General features: G+C 41.5%; 1 protein-coding gene across 1 annotated transcript in view; it reads left to right on the forward strand.

Annotated features, from left to right (window-relative positions):
* Sorcs3 (sortilin-related VPS10 domain containing receptor 3) overlaps positions 1 to 24,033 on the forward strand; it is a 599,481-nt gene that overhangs the window by 376,391 nt on the left and 199,057 nt on the right. The window contains exon 5 of the mRNA NM_025696.3: positions 21,428 to 21,501. Coding sequence (NP_079972.1) covers positions 21,428 to 21,501 — 74 coding nt within the window. The remainder of the gene's footprint in view (positions 1 to 21,427; positions 21,502 to 24,033) is intronic.

A 24,033-nucleotide genomic window follows, 5' to 3' on the forward strand; every position in this document is an offset into this window, starting at 1 on the left:
GAAAGGAATGATGCTTACGCAAAGCATCGGATTTAGCTACTCATCTCTCTCAGCATTGACTCATCAATTATAACAAATGTATGGCATTTATGCAAGATTTAATAATATTAGGAGCGATGAGAAGGTATGGTGAACTCTGTTTTATCACTGTGAGTAATAAACTTTAAGTTGAAATCTCCCTGATGTAAATTTATTAGCTTTTGTAAAGCTATCCTTAATTTTAATAATTGAAATAATGCAAACACCTACTATTTCTATCATCAGTGATGAGTTCTTGCGAATGTTAGCAGCATGTCCTTCTCGGGTATACTGAGAAGTCAGGGAAGGAGGCGTACAGGTGTGCTTAAGTTGACTGGAAGCCAAATAAGCCTGAAATGTCAATGCCTCTTTCTGGACACCTGGTTCAAATATGGAACTTTTGGATCTAAGCTTCCAAGCATCCATGAGGGCCATTAAATCTAGGTTGAAGGGGACTTTAGGAGAGGAAGGAACTGAAAAATAAAATCACTATGTGCTTGGTAAGACTTGAGAGCAGCCTTTTTGGTTGTTGTTGTTGGGTTTTTTGTTTGTTTGTTTTGTGTGTGTGTTTGTGTGTTTATTTACAGGCATCATGCATGTGTGTGCTTGTTTATGGAGTTTATAGGTCAGCTTTGGCGTCCTTCCTCAGGCACTGTCCACCTTTTGGCGATACAGTCTCTCGGGTATCTAGGAGTCACTGGTTGCACTTGATTGGCTGGCTAGTGATCCCTAGACACCCTTCTGTCACTACCCCCTCAGCTATAGGATTATTGCATGTACTACCTTCCTTGCATTTTTATGTGGAACTGGGTATCAAACTCAGGTCACAGGACTTTATAGGCAAGTATTTTACCTACTTTCTCCAAGCCATTGCAGCAGTTTCCTCTGGTGGTTTCAATAGGAATGGTCCCCGTAGACCCATGTGTTTAAATGCTTGGCTCATAGAGAGTGGCACTATTAGGAGGTATGGCCTTGTTGCAGTAGATGTGGCCTTGTTGCAGTAGATGTGGCCTTGTTAAATGAAGTGTGTCACTGTGGGGACAGGCTTCTGAGGTCTCCTATGCTCAAGCTATGCTCAGTGTGGCTTAGAGTCACTTCTGGTGTAGATCAAGATGTAGAACTCTCAGCTCTCTCTTCTGCACCCTCTGCCCGAACCCTGCCATGCTTCCTGCTATGACAATAATGGACTAAACCTCAGAGAACTCAAAGAAATGTTTTCCTTTATAAAGTGTTGCTGTGGCCATAGTGTCTCTTCACAGCAGTAGAAACCCTAACTAAGACATCCTTCTTCTACCAACCAATGAGATGACTTCTGTTCACTATGTCCTCCCCATTCCTGTGCAGACTCCTGAGAGGAGACCTTAGCTACGCCCAGGGTAAACAACTCTCCCTTTCATCTCAGCTCCAAACGTTGTCTCTGTAACTCCTTCCATGGGTGTTTTGTTCCCAATTCTAAGGAGGGGCATAGTGTCTACACTTCAGTCTTCATTCTTCTTGAGTTTCATGTGTTTAGCAAATTGTATCTTATATCTTGGGTATCCTAGGTTTGGGGCTAATATCCACTTATCAGTGAGTACATATTGTGTGAGTTCCTTTGTGAATGTGTTACCTCACTCAGGATGATGCCCTCCAGGTCCATCCATTTGGCTAGGAATTTCATAAATTCATCCTTTTTAATAGCTGAGTAGTACTCCACTGTGTAGATGTACCACATTTTTTGTATCCATTCCTCTGTTGAGGGGCATCTGGCTATTATACATAAGGCTGCTATGAACATAGTGGAGATGAATGAAAGGATGGACCATGTAGAGACTGCCATATCCAGGGATCCACCCCATAATCAGCATCCAAACGCTGACACCATTGCATACACTAGCAAGATTTTATTGAAAAGACCCAGATGTAGCTGTCTCTTGTGAGACTATGCCAGGGCCTAGCAAACACAGAAGTGGATGCTCACAGTCAGCTAATGGATGGATCACAGGGCTCCCAATGGAGGAGCTAGAGAAAGTAGCCAAGGAGCTAAAGGGATCTGCAACCCTATAGGTGGAACAACATTATGAACTAACCAGTACCCCGGAGCTCTTGACTCTAGCTGCATATATATCAAAAGATGGCCTAGTCGGCCATCACTGGAAAGAGAGGCCCATTGGACTTGCAAACTTTATATGCCCCAGTACAGGGGAACGCCAGGGCCAAAAGGTGGGAGTGGGTGGGTAGGGGAGTGGGGGTGGGTGGGTATGGGGGACTTTTGGTATAGCATTGGAAATGTAAATGAGCTAAATACCTAATAAAAAATGGAAAAAAAAAAACAACTCTCCCAAACTCACCTGTCTGGTGAAGTGTTCACCAGTCTGAACTCCACACTCTGAGAGTGAATTCACAGCCAGACAATAAATAAGTCTATTTATTTTCATTTTAGTTACTGGTTTCAATTTTTTTATTACCGTGCATAAACAAAGATTGGAAGCAAAAGTGCATATGCATATTTGTTTGTAATCTCCCAATTCCTGTATGCTGGCTGCAACTCCTGAAATCATTTGGCCCATGGTACCAACTGCATCTGAGCTTCCAGCAAGAAGAGCAGAGAGAGCAACTGTTGGTGAGAGAGGGCAGTGCTGTGGTGGGGGCCAACTCTCTGAGTTAGCATGGCAGCTCTCTGGTCTTCCTCTTCCTGGCACTGATGGATTGACTCATTGTTTTTGGCAATGCAGCTCTTTCTGCCTGGGGCTGTGGGCAGAAAGCTGTTTGAGTCAGGCGCTCTGTACCGTGCCATCTTGGCAATTCTGTGTTTTCAGCAGTTTAGTCAATGCAAGGAGTAAGAGAAATTGTAATTGAGGCTGCTTGTCTATAAATCATGCCACAGAGAGTGAGCACGTCCAAATGTTGGGTCCAATAGAAACGGGTGTCCCTCGCCTGGGGATGGGAGAGAGGTGTAAGAAAATAGTCAAAGGCATCTCTGTGGTTACTGAGCAGTGCAGTAAGGAGGAAATAGAAAACAAATTCGAAGTTTCCTGGCCAAATTATGAAGTCTAGATGGGAGTCAGATGGAAGGGAGGCAAATAGCGAGAAATTATCAAACCATAGAATCCAGTTGGCGAGGGAAGGGAAGGCTCACAAACAGAGCAAACCTATCCCTGACCCAGCCTCCCCTTTCCCAGCCTAACTATTTTTTATCCTGGTAATTTGTCTCTGTTATGAAAACATTGTCAGCTTAGTATACTCAGGGCAATAATGTTACAAGTCAAAGAGAAACAAACAGACCACAATAACAACAACAACAAAACAAGAGACAAGACAGGCAGACACATCCTCTCCGTGTGGTGTGCACTGCGTATGTTAAGTGCAGTCAAATAGAGCATAACTCCCGGGCAGGGATCATTTAAGACTGCTTCCATGACCCCACAGCTCTTCCTGGAAGTGCTTTGCACACTGTTCTGGTGTTGTGTCTATAGGAGTAGTGAGCGGGGCTTCCAAGTAGGCTTTGCTGTTCTCTGAGTGGAAAACATCAGTAGGAAAAGTGGCTGAGCCGAAGCTGTCAGAGGGGACTTCAGAATTGATCTTCAGAGCCTTCCCAACCACAAAGGACAAAGATTACATGAGTTGGGAGTGGAGGATGGAGCAGGAAGATGAAGAGACTTGGGTCTTTCGGCTCACCTGTGTTTTGTGGTTTCTGTTATGTTTGCTGCTGGTGTATTCATTCTACTAGAGAACCACTGGGTTTGAGTTTTCACTCCAGACACCGTCTGGGGAGGTCATGGCAAGCTACCTGTGTGAGTGCCTGTAACAGCATCTATGTAGGGATTCTTGCAAATGGAGTTTTCAGACATAACGTGCAATAAAATGGACCCCGTGAGCACGGTGCATAACACTCTTAGCTATTTCAAGGTCAAGGACCCTTGCTGTGTGAGTGCAACACTTTTACAGGTTAGTTTGTTTTTATTAAATATTTTCTTTGCTTATTTCCCTCTTGGATTTCTAGAAGACATTCTTTCTGAAAATGTTTGCCTCTAACAGCCGCACTGAGGGGACTGGGGGATAGGGGTCTGCCTCATTTTTTAGTTTCCTCTCTGTCAGTACCCGGACCAGAGACAAAGGTAACAACAAACTCACAGGGAAGAAGTGTCTCCCCTTCACAGGTGATATTCCTCAAGAGGGCTATTTGTTTTCCTTGCTCAAACCTTGGAGGAATGTGTGCTTTGTTTGTGGGGTGATTCCCTTGCGGAATGGCTTTTAGCTTTTAGCTTTGTTGGCATCTCTTGAACAGAATAGCTTCTTGGTTTCATTGTTAAAACAAAACAAAACAAACAAACAAAAACAGATGTATTCAGAGTGGCACTCTGCAGGTGGAAGGAGAATCTGTGAGTCCTGGATCTCCCAATACTGGCCGTTCTTTGGGCAAAGGGCCATTTATGTGGCACTTAGTGTATTGGTGGACTTCACTACTCAGGACTCTTCTTCTATGCCTTCTATGCCTGTTCTCCAAAGTGGTTCTGGGAGCCCCTGAATGACCTAAGTTGAAAGCATTTGTGTTTCCAAATAGAGCACAACTATCCTCTCCAGGTCCAGAAATCAGAGGCTTGTCAAAGATGTGAAAAGTTTTTGAATTTTACTCCAGAATTATTTATCTGAAAGCCTTCAGCATTATTTTTGATATTTTTGGGGGCTTTTGAATTTGTATCAACATTTCTTCCTTTAATAGCTACGTGTGTCTTTGCCCCCACTCCCAAACAAAAGAGTTCAGACTCGCCTTGGGAGGCTGTTTTGTGTTTCTTCCTCAGGACCCGGCAGAGCACACATGGTAGGCTATTTATAAATACCAGTTGAGACCTGACATTTCTTTGTAATTCCTTTCTGAGTAGCATATGCATGCATTCAGAAGAGTACATTACTGTACACAACTTTGTTTTTTTTTTTTTTAATTTATTTTTTTAAATCTTTATATGTGCAAGGTATATCAGAAAACCCGGAGTGTTGCTTTTTGTCTTTACATTGTGTGAAACAGGGTTTCTTTCTTTATTTTTTTTTTTTTTTGATGGTTGCTGCACATGCCAGGGTGGCTGGTGTTAGGGCCCAAAAGCCCCTGGCATCTCAGTCTCCATCCAGTTCCTGGGCCATCATCTATTAACTAGCACTCTTTGTTTCTTCTATCTTGCTTCTGTTGACTCGGGAGGGACCCTTTACGATAGGGGGCCAGGGGGCTTTCTGGACATTTTTTTTTTTCAAGACAGGGTTCTCTGCATAGCCCTGGCTGTCCTGGAACTCACTTTGTAGACAAGGCTGGCCTCGAACTCAGAAATCCACCTGCCTCTGCCTCCCAAGTGCTGGGATTAAAGGCGTGTGCCACCACACCCAGCTCTTTCTGGACATTTTACAATGGGGACATTCCTTTGGCATCAATGTGTTACCAAGCATCGGTTTGACCTGTGCACCTGAGCAAATACCATTTGTGGTTTCCAGCTTTATAAACTCTCCATTTCCCAAGCGTCAATGAGACTTGAACAGAATCTTTGTCTTGACTCCTTCCTTTGTGTCTTCTGATCTCAAAGGATCAGAAGGGAGTTGTAGCTCCCTTCCCTCGAGTACCCTGTTGTTTAAGTCCTGCAGGTTGGGGCAGTATGGCCCCTTTGCTTCTGTGGATTCATCGGAACACAGAGATTACAGACTCATGCCTTTGTATCTGTCTTTTCTTAGAGTCTAGGAATCTTAACTCAGGTCTTCATGCTTGTGTAGCATGTGCTTTATCCTCTTAGCCCAATACCTGCAACTCTTAATGTCCACACAGACTCATTCTAGCTCAGAATTGAACTAGAGCAACCATGCTCCTTTCTGCCTGCTTCAAACCTTTAATTCCTCCTTGGGTTGTCAGTTTCTATCAACTCTATTTTCAATACAACAGTCCTCCCTGGTTCAATTTATAAGACATAGCCCAAGTGTGGTCAGTTCTCTTTTCTTCCCAGACTACTGTGTTAATGAGATCCAACCCTTGGACTAACTGTGTTAATGAGATCCAACCCTCTTAAGGTCCCGTGGACCTGTCTTTCCCTCACACCTCACAGCTATTCTGTTACTTGGTCTTATTAGTGTTTCCTATAGTGTCTAAACTCCATCCCTGAGCCTGTCTCAGGCATCCCAGCACATGTTGCATCCTCCCCTTCCAGAATGCATGCAAACATTGCTCCTCCTGTCCCTGTGAGCCCCCATAGTTCCCCCACTTCCTACTCCAAAAGAGAGCCAACGGCAATCTTTATATTTTGATCCAGATCATGCAGTCTTCTCCTGAAATAGATCTTAGAAGACTTGGCCCTGAAGGATCCACAGGAAAATTACTCCTGATTTTCTCTTAATTTATTTCCTTGTATGTCTCCTGCTAATGAGACAGGCTAGGCTGACTTCATGACAGGTTTCAAATTGGCAGTTCAGGAGACTAGGCCTAAATCTCTGTTTCTAAGGACTGGGCAAGTTGGGGCAAGTCCAGGCCTCAGAAGCTGCCCTGCCACCTGGCCTGAGGAAAGGACAATGGGTCAGCATAAGTTTTCAGACTTCCCCAGCAACAGTTTCTAGCCCCTCATACCTCAGCAATGCTTCTGGAATGTCCCTAGAGATAGAGCCAATGATTAAGATAGAGGTCACCTTTCCCTCCTCAGAATTCCCCTAATGTGTTTAAGTTGGGCTTTTGAGGTCACAGGGGCATCTCCATCTTGGAATGGGAGATCCTAGAATGCTGGACTCCTGCAAAATAAAATGCTCTTTGCTTTTAGATACGATTTGCATCTGGGTATCATTATTCAGAGAATCATGGACCCTTACATTTGAATCATGCTAGTCTGCAGTGTTCCTCATATGCACCACAGACGTGCCCACTTAGCTCTGTCCCCTGTCACACTTGCCTTCTCCCAGATGGCTATTTTTTTTTAACTCAGATGCTCACATAACATCTGTTCAATTCATCCAGTTTCTGCTTAGATATGACCTCTTCAGAGAGGTCTGCGCTGGCCACCTCAGCAAGAGTCTCCCTTAAGCTCTGTGACCTTACCCTGCTTTGGTAGTCATTGCGCTTCCTGCACGGTATTCCACAGCTGATCCTCATTTCTCTGGGTCCTGTATTTATCAATTTTGCTGACTTGCTGAAACATCCCTGTCAGACCCCAAAGTCATGGGCATCCACCGATGTGAAGAAAGTATGGGGCGCCTGATGTCCAGACTTTCCAGGCAGTTCAGCAAGAGCACAGTCAGCTTCCTTGTCCTAGCCCTCTCTCATGCTGCACACAGTATCCTCACCGCAGTCTATTTGTGCTACATGTTCACATGTCTCTGCTATTAGAAATGTTTTCCTCCTTATAGTGATCCTCAGGCATAGTGCAGAGGGTCTGTGTGATGTTCCTAAGCTCGTAGGGCTCTGATGTGCTTTGTGGAGAAAATGGATGTGCTACGGAAGTTTTCCTGGAGTCCATAGTGCTCTTGGCCACAAGTTCAGTGCTTGTGAATCAACAAAGGATATTAAGCAAGGCATCTTCAAGCAGAAACACGCCTGAAACAAGGTCCTGCACTGATTGCTTGATGAAATGTTGTGTCTAGAGACTCACAGAGGCTTACCCTGCATTTCCTTTCGAAGCAATGCATTTTTATATAACACCAGCACTCACACCGCCTTTGCAGAGACTGAGTACCGCAGCTAGCAGAAATCAACTGTGTCCAGATGTGTGGTTATGGCTATAAAAACATACAGTTGCTTGTGGCCCATTTCTCCACTTCCATGTAAGTTTCATGAAACTAGAGATCTGGTCTGTGTCCCAGAAGGGTCAACTGTAGTCAAGAAATTCTTAGGGAAAAGCTACACAATAAGAACTTCCCCTTTCAGGGATTTAGGCATTATGCTAATGAGCCCAACTGGCCAGGACCCTTTGCAGCATGGATTACAGGTCTCATCCCCTTCCACATGGCTCAACAAAGCTCACAGAGAGCTTGGACTCAGAAACTCCAAGTGTCTAAGCCTCAATTCCTATGTAGACATCATCTTTGAGCACGTAGGCCAAGAACACAGAAACTTAGGTTTGAATCTGACTCCATGCTCTCTTTGTATATGAAAATGAATGGCTTGGTCTTCTCCCAAGATTTATTGTTTGTTCCATAAAATGAAGATAATTAGAGGTCTGCTGACCAGGGCTGGGAGGGTTAAGTAAAGATGCTATACTTCACTAGACTTGCCTGGCACCATGGCAACACTTCCTGTACATATGTTCTCCATAGTGCTATGTACTTTAGGAGCTCCGTCTGGGAAGTGAGGTCAAAGGAATATGAAACTGAGTCAGGAAGCACTCAGGAGCCCTTAAGCACTATTTAAGATCATCAATGAAGAGCAGCAAGCTGGCAAAAGACTAACTACAACTAGTTTACATTTGAATGGTGTACTGGCTAGTTTTGTGTCAACTTGACACAGCTGGAGTTATCACAGAGAAAGGAGCTTCAGCTGAGGAAATGCCTCCATGATATCCAACTGTAAGGCATTTTCTCAATTAGTGATCAAGGGGGAAAGGCCCCTTGTGGGTGGGACCATCTCTGGGCTGGTAGTCTTGGGTTCTATAAGAGAGCAGGCTGAGCAAGCCAGGTGAGGCAAGCCAGTAAAGAACATCCCTCCATGGCCTCTGCATCAGCTCCTGCTCCCTGACCTGTTTGAGTTCCAGTCCTGACTTCCTTTGGTGATGAACAGCAGCATGGAAGTGTAAGCCAAATAAACTCTTTCCTCCCCAACTTGCTTCTTGGTCATGATGTTTGTGCAGGAATAGAAACTCTGACTAAGACAAATGGCCAGAGTATCTCCTTTCCAATTCATCTCTAGATGCAAATATCTGGCAGTGTTTTAATCAATGTTTTCTTTACAAAACCAACTCATGGGGCAGTCTGACCACCTTGGCTTTCTATTACCGACATTAAACCTTGTCTCTGTATTTCTATCACCTGGGGCCTGGTAGAACACGTCTGTCTCAGGAGTCTTGGTTTTAATTTGAATATGAATTTATTTATTTTATGGGACCAAGGCATCACTGTTACTGGAAACTTCAGGAGACTCTGAGTTGAGATCTGTGGATGAGTCAGGCGTTATAGTCTCAAGCGGATGAACCTCGGAGCAGATGCTGTCTTCCTGTCCTCACCTCTTTTCAGAATCTAGGGATCAAGCACCAGTTGGAGACACCAAGCAGATCGTGCCAGGCCTCCGCTCTTATGCACACAGCCGATCATCGTTGCTTTTAGAGGGAATCCTAATTATCTGTGTAATAAATGAATTGTACTTGCAAGGCAGATAGCCCAGCTGTTGCTCTTGATTTTAGCTGAGGCTGTATTTTTGCTGTCTCTGCATTCTGATGGTGGAAGTTGAACTGAGTGGTTTTGAGTGGAGCGGACAGTTGGACTCTTTGATCGAAGTCGCCTTCTTTGATAGATGTGAAATAGTTTTCTAGGAGTCAGAGATCTTCAGTTCACAGGCAAATCTTTGACTCAATGGTTCTCAACCTGTGGGTCATGACCCTTTGGGGAGGTCAAATGACACTTTCATGGGGATCATCTAAGATCATCAGATATTTGTACTACAAGTTATAACAGTAGTAAACTTATAGTTATGAAATAGCAATGAAATAATTTTAAGGTTGGGAGTCACCACAAAGTGAGGAACAAACTGTATTAAAGGGTTGCAACATTAGGAAGGTTGAGAGTCACTACTGTAGTGGGACCTAAAAAAAAATGTGTGACCTTCTCATCTCTAAGAACTTCAGATGTTCAGCTGGCCCCATCCAACTGGGATAACATGAGTTTCTTCAGAAATCTCTAAACTTCCTTAAGAAGTTTCTAGAACAAGTTCTTCCTCTATAACCCCTCAGCATTTGAGAATTTGTCAAGTTGTAGGCATATAGGCTCCATGTCTGAGGCACTGAGGTGGAATCTCTAGACTGCGATTGGGTTACACATGGTTATAAAGTACCTGGCTTCTTCTGGAGTCCAAGAGCTGCAATTCTGAAGCCAGCCTTTTACTTTACTCACATGAGGAAACGTGGGAGATACAGACTTCTTCCAGGGCTTAGGTGATAGCTCAGTTAGGAAAATACTTGCCTTGCAAGTGCGCAAACCTGGATTTGGTCTTCAGAACAGATGTGAAGAAAATGGACATGATGGCATATGCTTATAATCTGAGACCTGAGGAGGTAGAAACCCACAGACCCAAGCCAATGAGAGACTTTACCTCAACAAAGAAAATTAAGGTGGACAGCACCCGAGATATAACGTGCAAGGTTGACCTTTGGCCTTTACAAGGATGTACACACATGTGCATGTATTCCTGAATACAAATGTGCCCCAGCATGCTTACATAAACAGACACACAGGTATAGAGTCTTACACAGGCACACATAGACACACACAGACACAGACAAACACACACACACACACACACACACACACACACACACAATCTCAAGGCAGCATAGTGAGTTCATTGCACGAAACTTTAAGGTTGGCTGGGAGATGTTAAAAACCCCTTGATAAAGAAAGGACTTAGTTACAGGGAGGATAAATCTGTCCACAGGTGGTGTACGGTCTTGTCCCTCCCCACAACATTCAGGTTCCTTTACGAAGCATCCTTCACAAATGTTAGGGAAACATTAGTGTGAGCACCTCCTGGGTTCTATGCCTAAGGCTATTGCTCTTGGATGAAGAATCAAATACTCACATACCTACCTGAAGGGACCAGCGATCTCATCAAGTTTAAACCTCATCTGACACTTTAATTTCCAGATAATATTGCCTTAATCAAAGTGTTCATCCGTCTTCTGCTCCAACGAATCACATCGCTCCCAGGAGACCCTGCTGGGCTGAGAAGCCTCTCCTCCTGGCTGTGGAGAGATCTTATCATGTAATATGATTTCTCACATAAAGCCAACATTTGCTTCAATCTGAGCGTCAGCTTTGGGTCTTATTTCTGCCATTTGCTGCTGAGGGGAAGAAAGCTTCACTATTGCCCAGCTCAACCACTTTACACATTCAAAAAGCACTGTAAATCTTCTGATGGCTTGGTCAGTTTTCTGTCCTGTGTGTCTACAATTTTCCTCTTATGGTGAACTTCTGAGTGTTGTTCTGTTTAGTTTCCTTTTTCAAAACCCCTCGTTCATTGCTGTTGGCAGGTAGGAGTGCTATGCCTGTCATATTTGGAACCGGATTTTCAGGAATTGTCCTTGGGAATCTTGACCTAATTTATCTCACCATGGAGCGTTAAGGTCCCTCCTCAGGAAATACGGACAGAAAATAGCAACACAAGGAATGAATATACTGGGTAATATAAACTAGAGAACATAGGCTGAAAGGTCGATTCAGGGCAAATTCCTGGTGCAGGGATGTAGGGGTGCAGCAGTGCAGGGCTGCAAAGGTGCAGGGTACAGGGTTGTTTCTGTCCTTTGTTTTGCCTCTGAAAAAGTGACTTTGAAATGTACACTATTTTTCTTATATTTAGGGAATATATATATATATATATATATATATATATATGTATATGTGTATATATATATATATATATATATATATATATCACAACAATGAAAAGGAGAGGCAATCAGCCATGAATTTGAGATAGGACAGTGTTTGTAGGGACTCATGAGAGCAATTGGAAAGAAGGTGAGGGGGAAATGATGTGTTTGTATTTTAATTTTAAAAAAACTTAAAAAATCAAAGAATATTGCATTTTGAATGAATTTACATTCTCTGACACATCATCACTCCTAAAATCCTAAGCAACACCAATGCCCATATTTCCACAGAGACCTGTGCTTCCTGAAGCAAGAACAGTAGTCTTCATTTCTTCGGAACTGAACAGTGGCTCTTAGTGTTTTGCTAGAGATAGTGGTTTAAATTAAACATGTTAACCAAAGCTGAAGTTCTCCTCAGCCCAGAATTCTGTAGATCTAGCCCTTTGAGAAGAAACAAAACAAAGCAAAACAGAACAAACTGACCTTGAAATAGAGTTTAAGCCAAATAGGACAGTGTCAAGGGCTGGGAAAGTGGGCAGGAACGTGCATGTTAACAATGTACCGATGTGAAGGAGAAAGAAAACACAGGCAAAAGGCCGGAAGGAGGCCGGGAGCCACACCAGTACAGTCAGCTAACCTCACTGAGAAACAAGCCTTTTTGTTCAAAGGGTATGGCTTAATATGAACAATTTCTGAATTGTAATATCTAAAAATGAATGGGCTCTGATTGCAGAGGGAAATCGGTCAAGGGACCAGGGCCGTGGAGACAAAAGCAGGCATTTTAGTAAATACTACATAAATTGTTTACAAGATTGTCTTACATGACGATTAGCCTAGAAAATACTCTTGAGCATAAAAGAGGATGAAAGGAATGGTGGAAATGATTTATAAATAGAGGCACTAGCTAAACTCAAGATTCAATGTCAGCCATTCACAGCATACCCAAATGAACCATTATTTCTTCAAGGATATATGAACTTGTTTTTCTTTTAACATCATGCAACTAACAAAAAAGTCAGGAGAGTTAGAAAGGTGAACACTGAGCTGGAGTTCGGCCCTGGACTTTGAATTTCACTTAAAAATCTAACTAGCTATGAGCAGGTAATCCATGTTCTCTGACTGTGCTAGTTAGGGCTTCTATGGCTGTGATGAAACTCAGTGACCAAAAAAACAAGTTGCGGGAGGAAAGAAGTTATTCTGCTTACACTTCCACATTGCTGTTCATTGCCAAAGGATGTCAGGACAGAAACAGGGCAGGAACCTGGAGGCAGGAGCTGATGCAGAGGCCATGGAGGGGATGCTGCTTACTGGCTTGCTCAACCTGCTTCCTTATAAGACTTTGAGCCACTAGCCCAGGGAATGGCATCACCCAACATGGACAGGACCATCCCACCTTGATCGTCAATTGAGAAAATGCCTTACAGCACTTCCTACCTTCCTCTCTAATGACTCTAGCTTGTGTCAAGGTGCCACAAAACCAGCCAAGACACTGACTTAGATAATCCCTATGTCAAAGCACCTGTCTGGACCATCTCAGAAGCCTCTTTAAGTTGTTAAAACTGATGGTTCTCTGGTCCTACATGGCTATCCAGTGGGATGTCGCTTCTGGGGGAATTTGTAGACCTCAGAATCTTAGATGGTATTTTACTCTTCTACTGCCTTACATTATACCTAAGAGAGACAGTCGGGAGCATGAATATTGCCTCCATCCAGGACACCCAGTCCCTAGTTGTTTATCAGCCATTCTCCCTCCAAGTAGTAATGGAAAATGCCCCTGTGAGGGAAGAGCTGAAATAGGTATGTCATAGGTGTAGAGTAGTTTTCTAGATGATCCAGGTCACTTGAAAGTCTGTGAAGATCATTGTCATTAATTCTAAGCACATACATGTCTTAGAAAAGACTGCGAGACATGGGCCTATCTGCCCTTTCAAACAGCTCAAGGTCAAATGTCAGATTTGTAATGGAACATTTTATTTCCTTTGGGGGCTAGGTATGTTTTGATAAAGAGCTGTAAGAAGTCTTCAATCAGAAATTGCTTGCTTTATTTATAAATATCCTGCCTCTCCCGACCCCAGCCAAAAAAAATTCTTTTACAGGCAAATCTCATGATTTAAGTTTTCCATAAAGGCATTTACTTCCCTGATTTAGGATTGTAATTTGCTTCGTTGGGTTTCTGATAGATAAGTGCCTACCTGCTTACGTTACTCTCCCCATAACTTTGGTCATTTTCATTTGAAATGTCAATATCCTAATCTTTATACCTTTCCAGCACATTTGGATGGTGATGTTTCCTTTCTTCCTTCTTGAGTCTTGTAGACCATCTTCTCTGGATCTCTTTCCATCTCTGCTTTATCTCCATTGAGCTCTGGCGCTTGGTGATCTGGGCCAAGTGAACTGTATTCTTGTGGAGGATGACATCATGCTTTTGTATCATTTCCAGCATCTCTTGTAATGATACGAGATTTAATCTTGGTTATCTATAAGGATGAGGTGGTTTACTCTTCAAGCCAAAACCTACTCATCCATGATGCCCGGGCTTCAAGCCATCCCAGAGGGCGAAGCTGAGCACAGCTCCTGGTGCTCTGTGAGACTTTGTGCTTCACTTACCTGCTGACACATCTCTCTTCCTGCCTAGATTTTGACTTTCTAGGGGTGACCGACATCATATCATTCATGACTGTCATCATGTGTAGAATCGTATGACTTTGAGCTTTGTACATATTGGGTGCTCTGATAATACTGAATAGAGGGTTGAGCAAAATGCTCTCAACTCACTGACTACAGGCAGGATTTAATCCAGTCCCAAAATTTCCAGTTGGCTCCGTCAAAAATGATCCCAATGTTAAAGAACAACATACATTATTAAATGGAATGCATTTTACCATCTAGGGACTTAAAATTTTTGATGAAAGAAAGTTTGTGAAGGAGATTCCCAGACAGAAATAGATACTCAATCAAGTTTGGATTTCAAATACCAAAGTGTGGATTTGATATTTCATGAGAGATACATAAACTGTTACTAGTATTTTTATAAAATTAAAAGCGATTGATAATGACATATTTCAGCCATGCTTCTTGAGGCAAGTAAACAGGGACAGTGACACTGGTGGCCCTAAGGCAGCATCTGTCCATCTGGGTCAAATCACATCTTATTTATGAATTACATTAGACATTTGATTTTTTTTGCCAAAATGGTTATTAAAATGAAAATTTCACAGAAAAATCAGAGTTTTTAGACTCCCTTGAAATGAGATAGAACCTAATGATACGAGATCAGCTTTTGATAAGCCAAAGTGCATCTAAGTCCAGCGTTAGATGGGGCTCTCTGCCTCTCATCAACCTTGTGTGAAATGCCTTCTGCTGAATACAATTGCATTTGCCCCTGGAAGTATTTTGCCCTTTTGTCTCTATCAAAAGCAGGGAAATAGAAAACAGTCTTAGAGGGACAAGAGTTTCAATATAAATGAGAAAAATCTTCTTCTTGAATAAGATTCTCTGTGTTAAGTGCCAGCAAGATGAGCCAATGTCTAACAAGAACAAATAGCAGTACTGTTCTCATACAGCCCTCATATGCTGCACGATGAAGTTCTGGGTCCTTTAGTCCTGCATCTTTAAGTAAACTCAAGACTCTTGAAGGCAGACAGATTTTCCTCAGCTTATTTACAGATGGTATCCCCAAATGGAAATATAATGGGTAGGTCTTAATGGATGCATAATCTGTATTTGTTAAAGAGTGATAGAAGGACTCCATCAGAGAGAAATATAAAAGAATAATCCCCATGGGTAGAAATCTTCAAGAAGGAAAGAAAAAAAATGCCCTCTGTTCAGTGACAGGGCTAAGGGAACACCATATGCCTCTTTTAGATAAATGTCTTTATAGGAAAAATGTCTCCAAAGGACTGGGGGCAAAGGCTGGAATCTATTCTCTGGAATTTGAAGGAACGTTGGATGGGGTTTGTCCTCTCTCATAGAGAAGCCAGTGTTCCTTTAGAGACTGCTGGAGGCTCCATATGGAGATGCAGGTGGGAAAAAGTCTCTAAAAAGTTGTGGTCCCGAATTCTCTCTGTTTTTTTTGCAACAATTGTCACAATCCCTGCCGTCATACACTGCTCAGCTATGCCCTTCCACATTCACCTTTCTGTCATCAAATAAAAAGGCAGAGGCCATTTTCTTTAGAGAAAAAAGTGTGTGCGCGTGCTTGTATGTGTGTGTGTGTGTGTGGGGGGGATGGAACCCATGATCTTGTACATGTTAGAGAATCTCTACCACTGAGTTACATACACACCAAGTCCACTTATTTTATTTCAGAGACAATATTTTTCAAAAGTCACCATGTGTAACCTAAATTCTTTAGATTCTTGTGGACATATAAACATCAAGTCTAGACTTCCTGTAAGCAAGAATTTCTATGTAGGCATTTTTCAATACATCCTTTCCTTCTTAGTTGGAGATAGACTGTCTGAAGGGAAGTTGATCTGAACACCAAATTCTCCTCTAAAAGATATACCCTTTTGCCTCTTCTGACTATATTTGTTATTTACATGTGATTATTATGATCCACAATTCTTACAAAGCATCTTTGGGGTTCAGGTTTTCAGGAAAAAATGCATGGAGGAGAGACATGAAGGCAAGTAGTATATGTTTCTCAGTCAGTCACAGGAACAATGATCTGACTCTAAAGGAGACACTGTCCATATAATTACTGCCTTCATTGAAATAAAGGGTAGCGGAGAAATGCTTTAAGACCTGCTTGTCTTCCAGATGCCTGCTCCCTTGGTATGCAATACCTTCGGGACTTTCCTGGAACTAAGACCACAAAATAGGACAAGCTACTATGTTAGAACAAGAAAGAATTGTTGTCTCATGTCTCTGGAGGGTAGAATTCAAGACATTTGATAGAATTGTTATGCCTTCCAAACCGTTGGAGGATTCCTCCCATGCTTTCTCTCGTGGAGGGTTTGTCAGCCATCAGAGGTAATACTTGGCTTGCAGCAGCTTCCCCCTGATTGGCTGTCTTCCAGTGACTGACACCCCCATCTCAGTGTTTTTCCATTGTCCTCCTGTTACTGTCTTTCCCCATCTGAATACGTCAGTCCCATGGATTAGGGCCCTCCCTAATGATCTCAGTTTTACCTCATTGCATCTGCAAAGATCCTATTTCTACATAAAATAACCTTTTCAGGCACTGGGCATAGAGAACTTTGCCATGACTCTGTGTCGGCTCGCATGGATGCCTGATGCTTCTGATGATTTGCATTATTTTATTGAACTTAAATTTCAAGTATAACCTGTTGCTCTCCCTACAGAATATTCTATTGATTAAATTACCTCATTAGTACATGAGCTCTCAGATGCCTTTCCCTGGCAGGCTGATGGAATTAGGAAGCTAATAACTGAATCAATAAGAACAAGCACTTGTTCTTCTGTATTTTCAGCTGTTGTGATGACTCATTTTGAAATGTGTGTGTGTGCTGCTGTTGTTGTTGTTGCTATGTGTTTGTTAGGAAACCAGAGGGAATGACATATATCAACGATAGGGAAAGAAGAAAATCTGATTAGTCCCTGGTGATGTCTGGGAATGATGTCATTGTCAAAGGTTGGCATGAAGCAGAATACCGAGCAAAATATGGCTTCATGTATGTAGCACTTTACAAAAAAAGGTCTGATTTAGGGATATTTAGTATTTCCAAAACACCTTGTATTTTAATGTTGCATATAGAACATTAGTTGAAACCATATAGGTTGTAGAAACATCCTATGAGTTGACCCAATGCTTATCCAAGTAAGAATGTACCACTGTGCATGGAAATTTATGTGAAATGCAATTTTGTGGAAAGTATCCTATTATTTTTTCTAATGGTAGTTACTCCATTAAAAAAAAAACAACTGGTTTTAATTCTTGTCCTTTCAATAATAAAAGTACTATAATATGTCCATTATAATAAAAATCCTTCCATATAAAATATGCATATATGTTTATATATAACTGCTGATGTATAATATTCATCCACTGTAAACAAATAGCTGGAATTATGTAAATGTTTAAATTATACACACAAACACACCCAAACATACACAAACATCAAACACACACACACACACACACACACTCACACACATATACACACACATACACAATTCATTATTCTGTAATTTAGAGATGACCATTGCTAACTTGGCTTATTTCTTCTAGTGTATTTCAGATTTTAATAGTTAAGTCAACATCTCTTATTCTTTTGTGTTTGAACAGCATAAAATGAATGTTTTCATATCATTAATATTCTTTTTGCACTTCCTTTTGCAAAATCACCATTTTATCTCCTTTTGAATGTTACAGTTTAATTATAAAAGTCATTTAGGTGCATAATAATTTTTAAACTGTAGATGATCCTAGTGTTTTAAAGTGTAGAAAACTCCTAGTGTTCCATAATTTGTCAGAGACTGCAATGACATATATTTCAGAGTGAAATAATTATATGTAATCCTATCTTCCATCAGCCATCATGTTTCCCATCATTGTAACCCTAGTTCTTAGCTCAGTGCCTACAGTGTGAGAGTTGTTTCACATACTCCTGTGAATAAATGAGTCAGTGCATGAATGATTAAATGTAGAAGATGAACAAGACTCTGAATGAAGAGGCCACAAAGACCTAGCTCATGGTAGAATAAAAATACATTTCAGGCTCAGCAACTCACTTTACATTGAGAAAGAAGGTAGCTATGCCTGGGCCTTTAATGAATGGGAGCCTGTTCTTTCTATTCATCCAAATCTGCCCATGGGCAGAAAATTCAATTTAATTTTTTCCTCATCAGTCAAGTTGAAGAGCTGAGAAAGCGAAACCAGAAGCAATGGAGGAAACTAGTACTGCCATCCTTTCTGGAGTAGGAAGATCATGTTATGAGAAGAGCTATGTTTCTCTATAGAATAGTCCCTAAGAATCACACTCCTTCCTAAATAACCCTCCATGATAGAAGGACTGATAACCTCCCCCAAAGGGTAGAGACTCCAGTATGCCAGTGTAAGCCTCTGGGGTTCTGCCTGGCTTGTCAACATTTGAAGACTTGACACAGTCATCTCTTTGCTATGGCTAAATTCAAGCTTGACAAAGGTTGAACTTTCTGCTATACCTGATTCAGGAGCCTCCTACATTTAAATGGGAAACATGCATCTTCCTTCAGTCTGAGCATCAGGCCCTCCCATAACTGCATGGGGAGGAAAGTAAGTTATTTTTTGAAGACCTACTTAGAAAAGTCAATTTTTGCAATACAGTGTATTGATAGCTTCTTCCCAATTACTGGTCTGGCCCATCTCATTTCCAGTATATAGATACTGCAGAGAAACAAGCAGAGGCCAGAAGTTAGGGGTGCGGGGAAAGTGACTAAAAGAAAAAGTTACCTGCACAGGAAAAGTCCATTCTAGTGATCTGTTTCCCAGAATAGGGATGTGATCAATGCATCGCAGGTTTTATCATTTCTAGAAAGGTAAAGTTTAAGTGTTTTAACATGACAAGTGGTAACCGTGGTTACTTTGGTAGCCTAATAGGTTTATTGAACATAGCTTGATCATTTCACAACCTAAACATACATAAAAGTATCCCATTGCACCCATAAATACAAAATGCATGTAATAATTATTTTTCAATAAAAACAATAAGATTTGCTGTTGAATGTCACCTACGTTAATAGTTTAATGTCAGGGTTGCCTTATTCTCTAAATTGACACATGAAGGATAATAGGAACTGATGATAAAAGGTACCAGTTTTGCCTACTTCCCTATATAGAGAATTGCAGAGATGGAAATTACCGTAGAGTCATGGAGAGAGAGAGAGAGAGCATAATTTGCATAAATACTGTGAGAATTGCTGTAGAGTTGATGTGGGATGGCAGAGACTTAAGATCCGTTAAACTGGGAGAATCACGCTGGTTTTGTGTGACATTGCCACAGTCACCTTCAGTATCAAATGCTGATGCCTTCAGATGTAAAATGGAACTGATAGCATACACCCACGACTATCTTATATAATATTTTTGAAAACCCAAAGTACATATCAATAGTATCACTCTATATGTCTTTATAACTTTATGGAAGTAACTAATTCTGCCAGTGGAAAATTGTAATTTTCCATGGTGCCACTTTTCAATAAATAGCAGCCTGATGAAACATAAAAGCATCAATTTGGCCAAGTTATTTTTCTGAGTGCCACAAATATTTTTAGATTATCATAAGTGATGTGAAATAATGGACTTGCAACATGGTCACATGACCTGATGGCGAGGTTCTGGAGAGTACAACCTTACAGGTGATGGCTAGAGGGGATGCTATTTGGGGATGCCAGTGCACGTGCTCCTATTTCTGTATGTTAAGGGCCACCTGCTTCACTGCTGGATTCCTCTGATTTTCCCATCAGTAGAATTTTGTGTGCAAAACTCTCCAAATACGATATAATGATCACGACAGGCTAGATACAAAATTCTTAGGAAGGAGAGTTATGGTATCATTTTTAAGTCTTGGATCTTTCAACCCAAATTCAGCTTCTTCAAGATTGAGTTTCCGAAAATAGGGCTCACATGGGAAGTGCCCGACAGCCTAAACCCACTCTCGCTTACACACAGGTTAACTAAAGCATATAAATGCTACCCTTGCGAAATACCGCCTTTCAGAAGAAGAAGTATGCCAACCATGAGTAGCAGGAGGCAGATCATAAATACAATAGAACTGTGAATGGAAGGATCATGTCTATTTCAGAGAATGCTCCTGAGGAGGGTTTGGTGTTGGTAATCACGACTTTACTTTCATCTAAGCTATATAAGTCTAATCTATCTGAAAGCACAACATGGTAGAATTACCAACACCATCACTATCACTATTCACTGTCATATAGAATCAGTCTTTGTGCTTTAATTTGCTTATTTTATTGAAAATGGCTCATGGTCAGTTTCTCACAGGTTGTTATGGAGTACGATGACACCCATACAACAAATGGTTATGGAATCTGACAATACTAGTCAGGCATGAGATACGTTTTGAGGCTTTTTCTTTTTTACCTACAACTTGCTATATAGAATGACCTGCCTGTTTCTGTTTTTAAATTATTGTTAATGCAACAGGTATTCCAGAGACACTTTGTATGTAATCAAGGGTTATAAATACAACTAAAAGTAGATAAATCTGAAAGATATAGTTTTCTTACTACATGATGTGTCAAGTAAAAGTAATAAATGAGAAAGAAGAGAGATGTATAGGCAGAAATAATTAAAAAGTTTTAATTTGTTTGTTTGTTTGTTTGTTTGTTTGTTTGGTGTGTGGAGGAGGCCACATTTGTGATCGTCTTGCTTGGCAGAGGGCAAGTCACTCAGGGTTATTCCTGCCATCTTGCCAGGGTGTGGGGTTGTGATCATCCTGGCATTTCTGATGGCATTAAAGAGTTCCATTTCACAGTACTTATATTATATAAACCATAAGCAAAGAAGTCAAAGAGTATAACATGTTGTGTATAACATTAGCTTAGTTAGCAACTGATGAACATTTTTTACACACATGAACTTTTTCCCTAAGAGTACAAAATATGACTTATATGCTGCCACATCCTTTAGGGTAAGACCTGAGTGTGAGAATGGATCGATTGTTTTAATGCAAAAATTTATGAATTGCCTTTGATGCTTTAGTTATGAAAAATCAGTGATAGCCATCAGAAAAATATACTCAGATCAAAAGCATTAGTTGGTTATCAAGTAGATCAAGAAGGCACAATATGGTTCTTGCATCCTTATCTGAGTAAGTTGGGTATCTACTTTACTGATCCTGAGTCCTGTCATTAGTTAGTGGAGGACACCTGTGTTCTTCTTCACACGTGGCCCTCACCTTGCTCAACATATTCCTTGCTTCACTGTCTTTCAGCTTTATAGCTCCATGGACTTCGGCAGACGATGGCAACTCATGCATGAACGCATCACGCCCAACAGGTTTTACTGGTAAGCACATTTTGTGAACTCTGCACCTCTAGGATAAAGAGAAAACCATGAGATAATGGAGTGGCCTGAACCGTTCTGGGCACCTGCAGCTGTGGGAGACAAGTGCCTCTGAGATCTTTGCTACTCACAGAGAAGTTTATGGACCAGCAGCATTGTCTTGTTAGAAGTGCAGAATCTGAGGCCCTGGCATGAGTTATGGAATTGGAACACGATTCCTGGGCACTTCTTGCATACATCACCTTTGCACAGCACTGAGCTAGTGAAGGCTTGTCACTAGGTGCTCTTAGATATATTACCAAGCTCTCTCCTCATTTTGGAACTGTACATATTTTACAGACCAGTGCTACAGAGCACTGTTTCCCAAAGACATCCTGTAAAAAACAATTTCTACCAATTTTTTTCTCTTTCATAGGAATTTCTATGGTCAAGAAACGTTAGGTCACAACTGTTCAATTTTATGTTTCCAGACTTGTGATCTGTGTTAAGATAGGGAAGGCTGTAAAGAACCATGCAAACCAGAAGCTACTATAGGATCTTTTCTTATGTCACCTCTGAGGAACACCTTAGAACTCTCTCCATAGGGTATATATTGTAGGATGTTGCTGTTAGTGAATTCCTGTTTTGAACAGGAAATTAGCCCTTCTGTCTAATCAGAAGTGTTCTTATTAAGTAATATTTCTTTAATCATGCATACTGTTTTGCCGTATGAAAGCAAATTCAGTGTCCATTAGTCTTACACAGTTCCCTGTAATCATGAGATTCTTCAATCTTGCTTACCTCAGCAGAAGTAATACAGAAATAGGAATGAGAAAGCCTAGAGCAACATATATAATACGTTAAATCATATGCTTAATTAAAAGTGAAAACAAAATTAAAGCCCTTGAAAGTAGTATCTATTCACAACTTTTTCAAACATCTTCCAATTTCCCTTAAAAAGTTATGTGCTTGTCATCTGCATCCTATGCAACATCTAGATATGTTGGAGATGGTGGCGGTGATGCTGACAACTACCTTGGATATGTGCACAGTCACAGGAACAGAGCTGTAAACTAACAGTTCCTATATGCATCTACAAAACTAGGTCCAGAATTACAAACAATAGTTTCCTGGGCATACAATGGCAACCCACCAAGTCCCACTATGCACAGTTCAGTGGTGATAGAAGAGAGAGATGAATTGCTCTTGATTCTACACCTGGTCTATCCTTACTGATTTTGCCTTTTGCAGAACAAGAGTTATTTTATCCATAACTCTTATTATCACTGTTATTTGGTCTGTCTTTGGAACTATTAATCTTTTGCAGTAGACTAAGGCAGAAAAAGGAAATATTTGTTTCACCGATACTCTAGCATAATAGTATACCTTTGCTCAGTGGAAATGCGCCAGTTTCTCAGAATGCCATTATTCAAGAAAAGAGGGGAAAAAAATCCCTCTGCTGTTTCTGGAATAAACTTGAGGTGGTAAGACAGTTGGCCAAGGAGGAAAAAAGCAGAGTGGATGGCATGAGTGGACAGAAGGACATGCAGGGTGTATGTACTCATAAATAAGTGGATATTAGCCACAAAATACAGCATACACATGCTACACTCCACGGACCCAAGGAAGCTAAACAAGAAGGAAGGGCCAAGTGAGAATGCTTGAATCTCACTTAGAAGAAGGAATAAAATAGTCATAAGAAGTAGATGGAGGACTGATACTAGGTGGGAGAGGGCATGGGAAGGGACATGGGAGGAGAATGGGGGTTCAGGATCTGGTTTGGGGAGGCACAAGAGGGATGACCAGATGGCCATGAGAATGAATGGAAATCTGCAACCAATGGGGGTGAGGAGGCAGGGACATCTCCAGAAAGGGACAGAGACCTCGGAGAGGGGAGGAGCTGAAGAATCAATGGGGGTGACCTTAGCTGTGACTCACAGCATTGTGGATATGGAACCTGAAGAGGCCACCTCCCGTAGCCAGGCAGGAGCCCCAATGAAGCAATAGGGTCACCAACGACTCACCCACAAAACTTTTGACCCAAAATTTATCCTGTCTACCAGAAATGCAGGGTCGGGGGATGAAGAGGACCATTTTCCTATCTTTTGCAAAGAGCCAGAGCAGAGTGCTCCAGCTGCTTCACCTCTGCTCCCTTCTTCTGTGGAAGAGACAGAGTCAATCCCCAGGTCCTGATAATTGTGTTTCATCTCTCTTCCACTCTGTGCTTCTTTCATATATGCCCCCATGGGGAAATATAAAAGTTAGTGCCCGTGCCAGCCAGCCAAGTGATAGCCGAGCGTTTCGTTTTTGCAATTATCACTTCTCTTCTTCTGATGTGTAATTGCTGTGATTATTCTTTTAGGTGTCAGAGGAGTCACAGAGGAAGAGCTCATAGCTTTCTGTCTGTTTTTTTTTCCCCACCAAAGATAGAATGCAAGGTTATCTATGGCTTTTAGCCACTTGTGTTGAAGGCACGTGATTGGTGTATGTAATAGGCATATCTTTGACCCCTTTGAGAAAATTCAAAGTATGTATTTCTCTGGTTAAAAAAGCAAA

The sequence above is a fragment of the Mus musculus genome, chromosome 19 (assembly GCF_000001635.26).
Source record: "Mus musculus strain C57BL/6J chromosome 19, GRCm38.p6 C57BL/6J".
Taxonomy (NCBI): domain Eukaryota; kingdom Metazoa; phylum Chordata; class Mammalia; order Rodentia; family Muridae; genus Mus; species Mus musculus.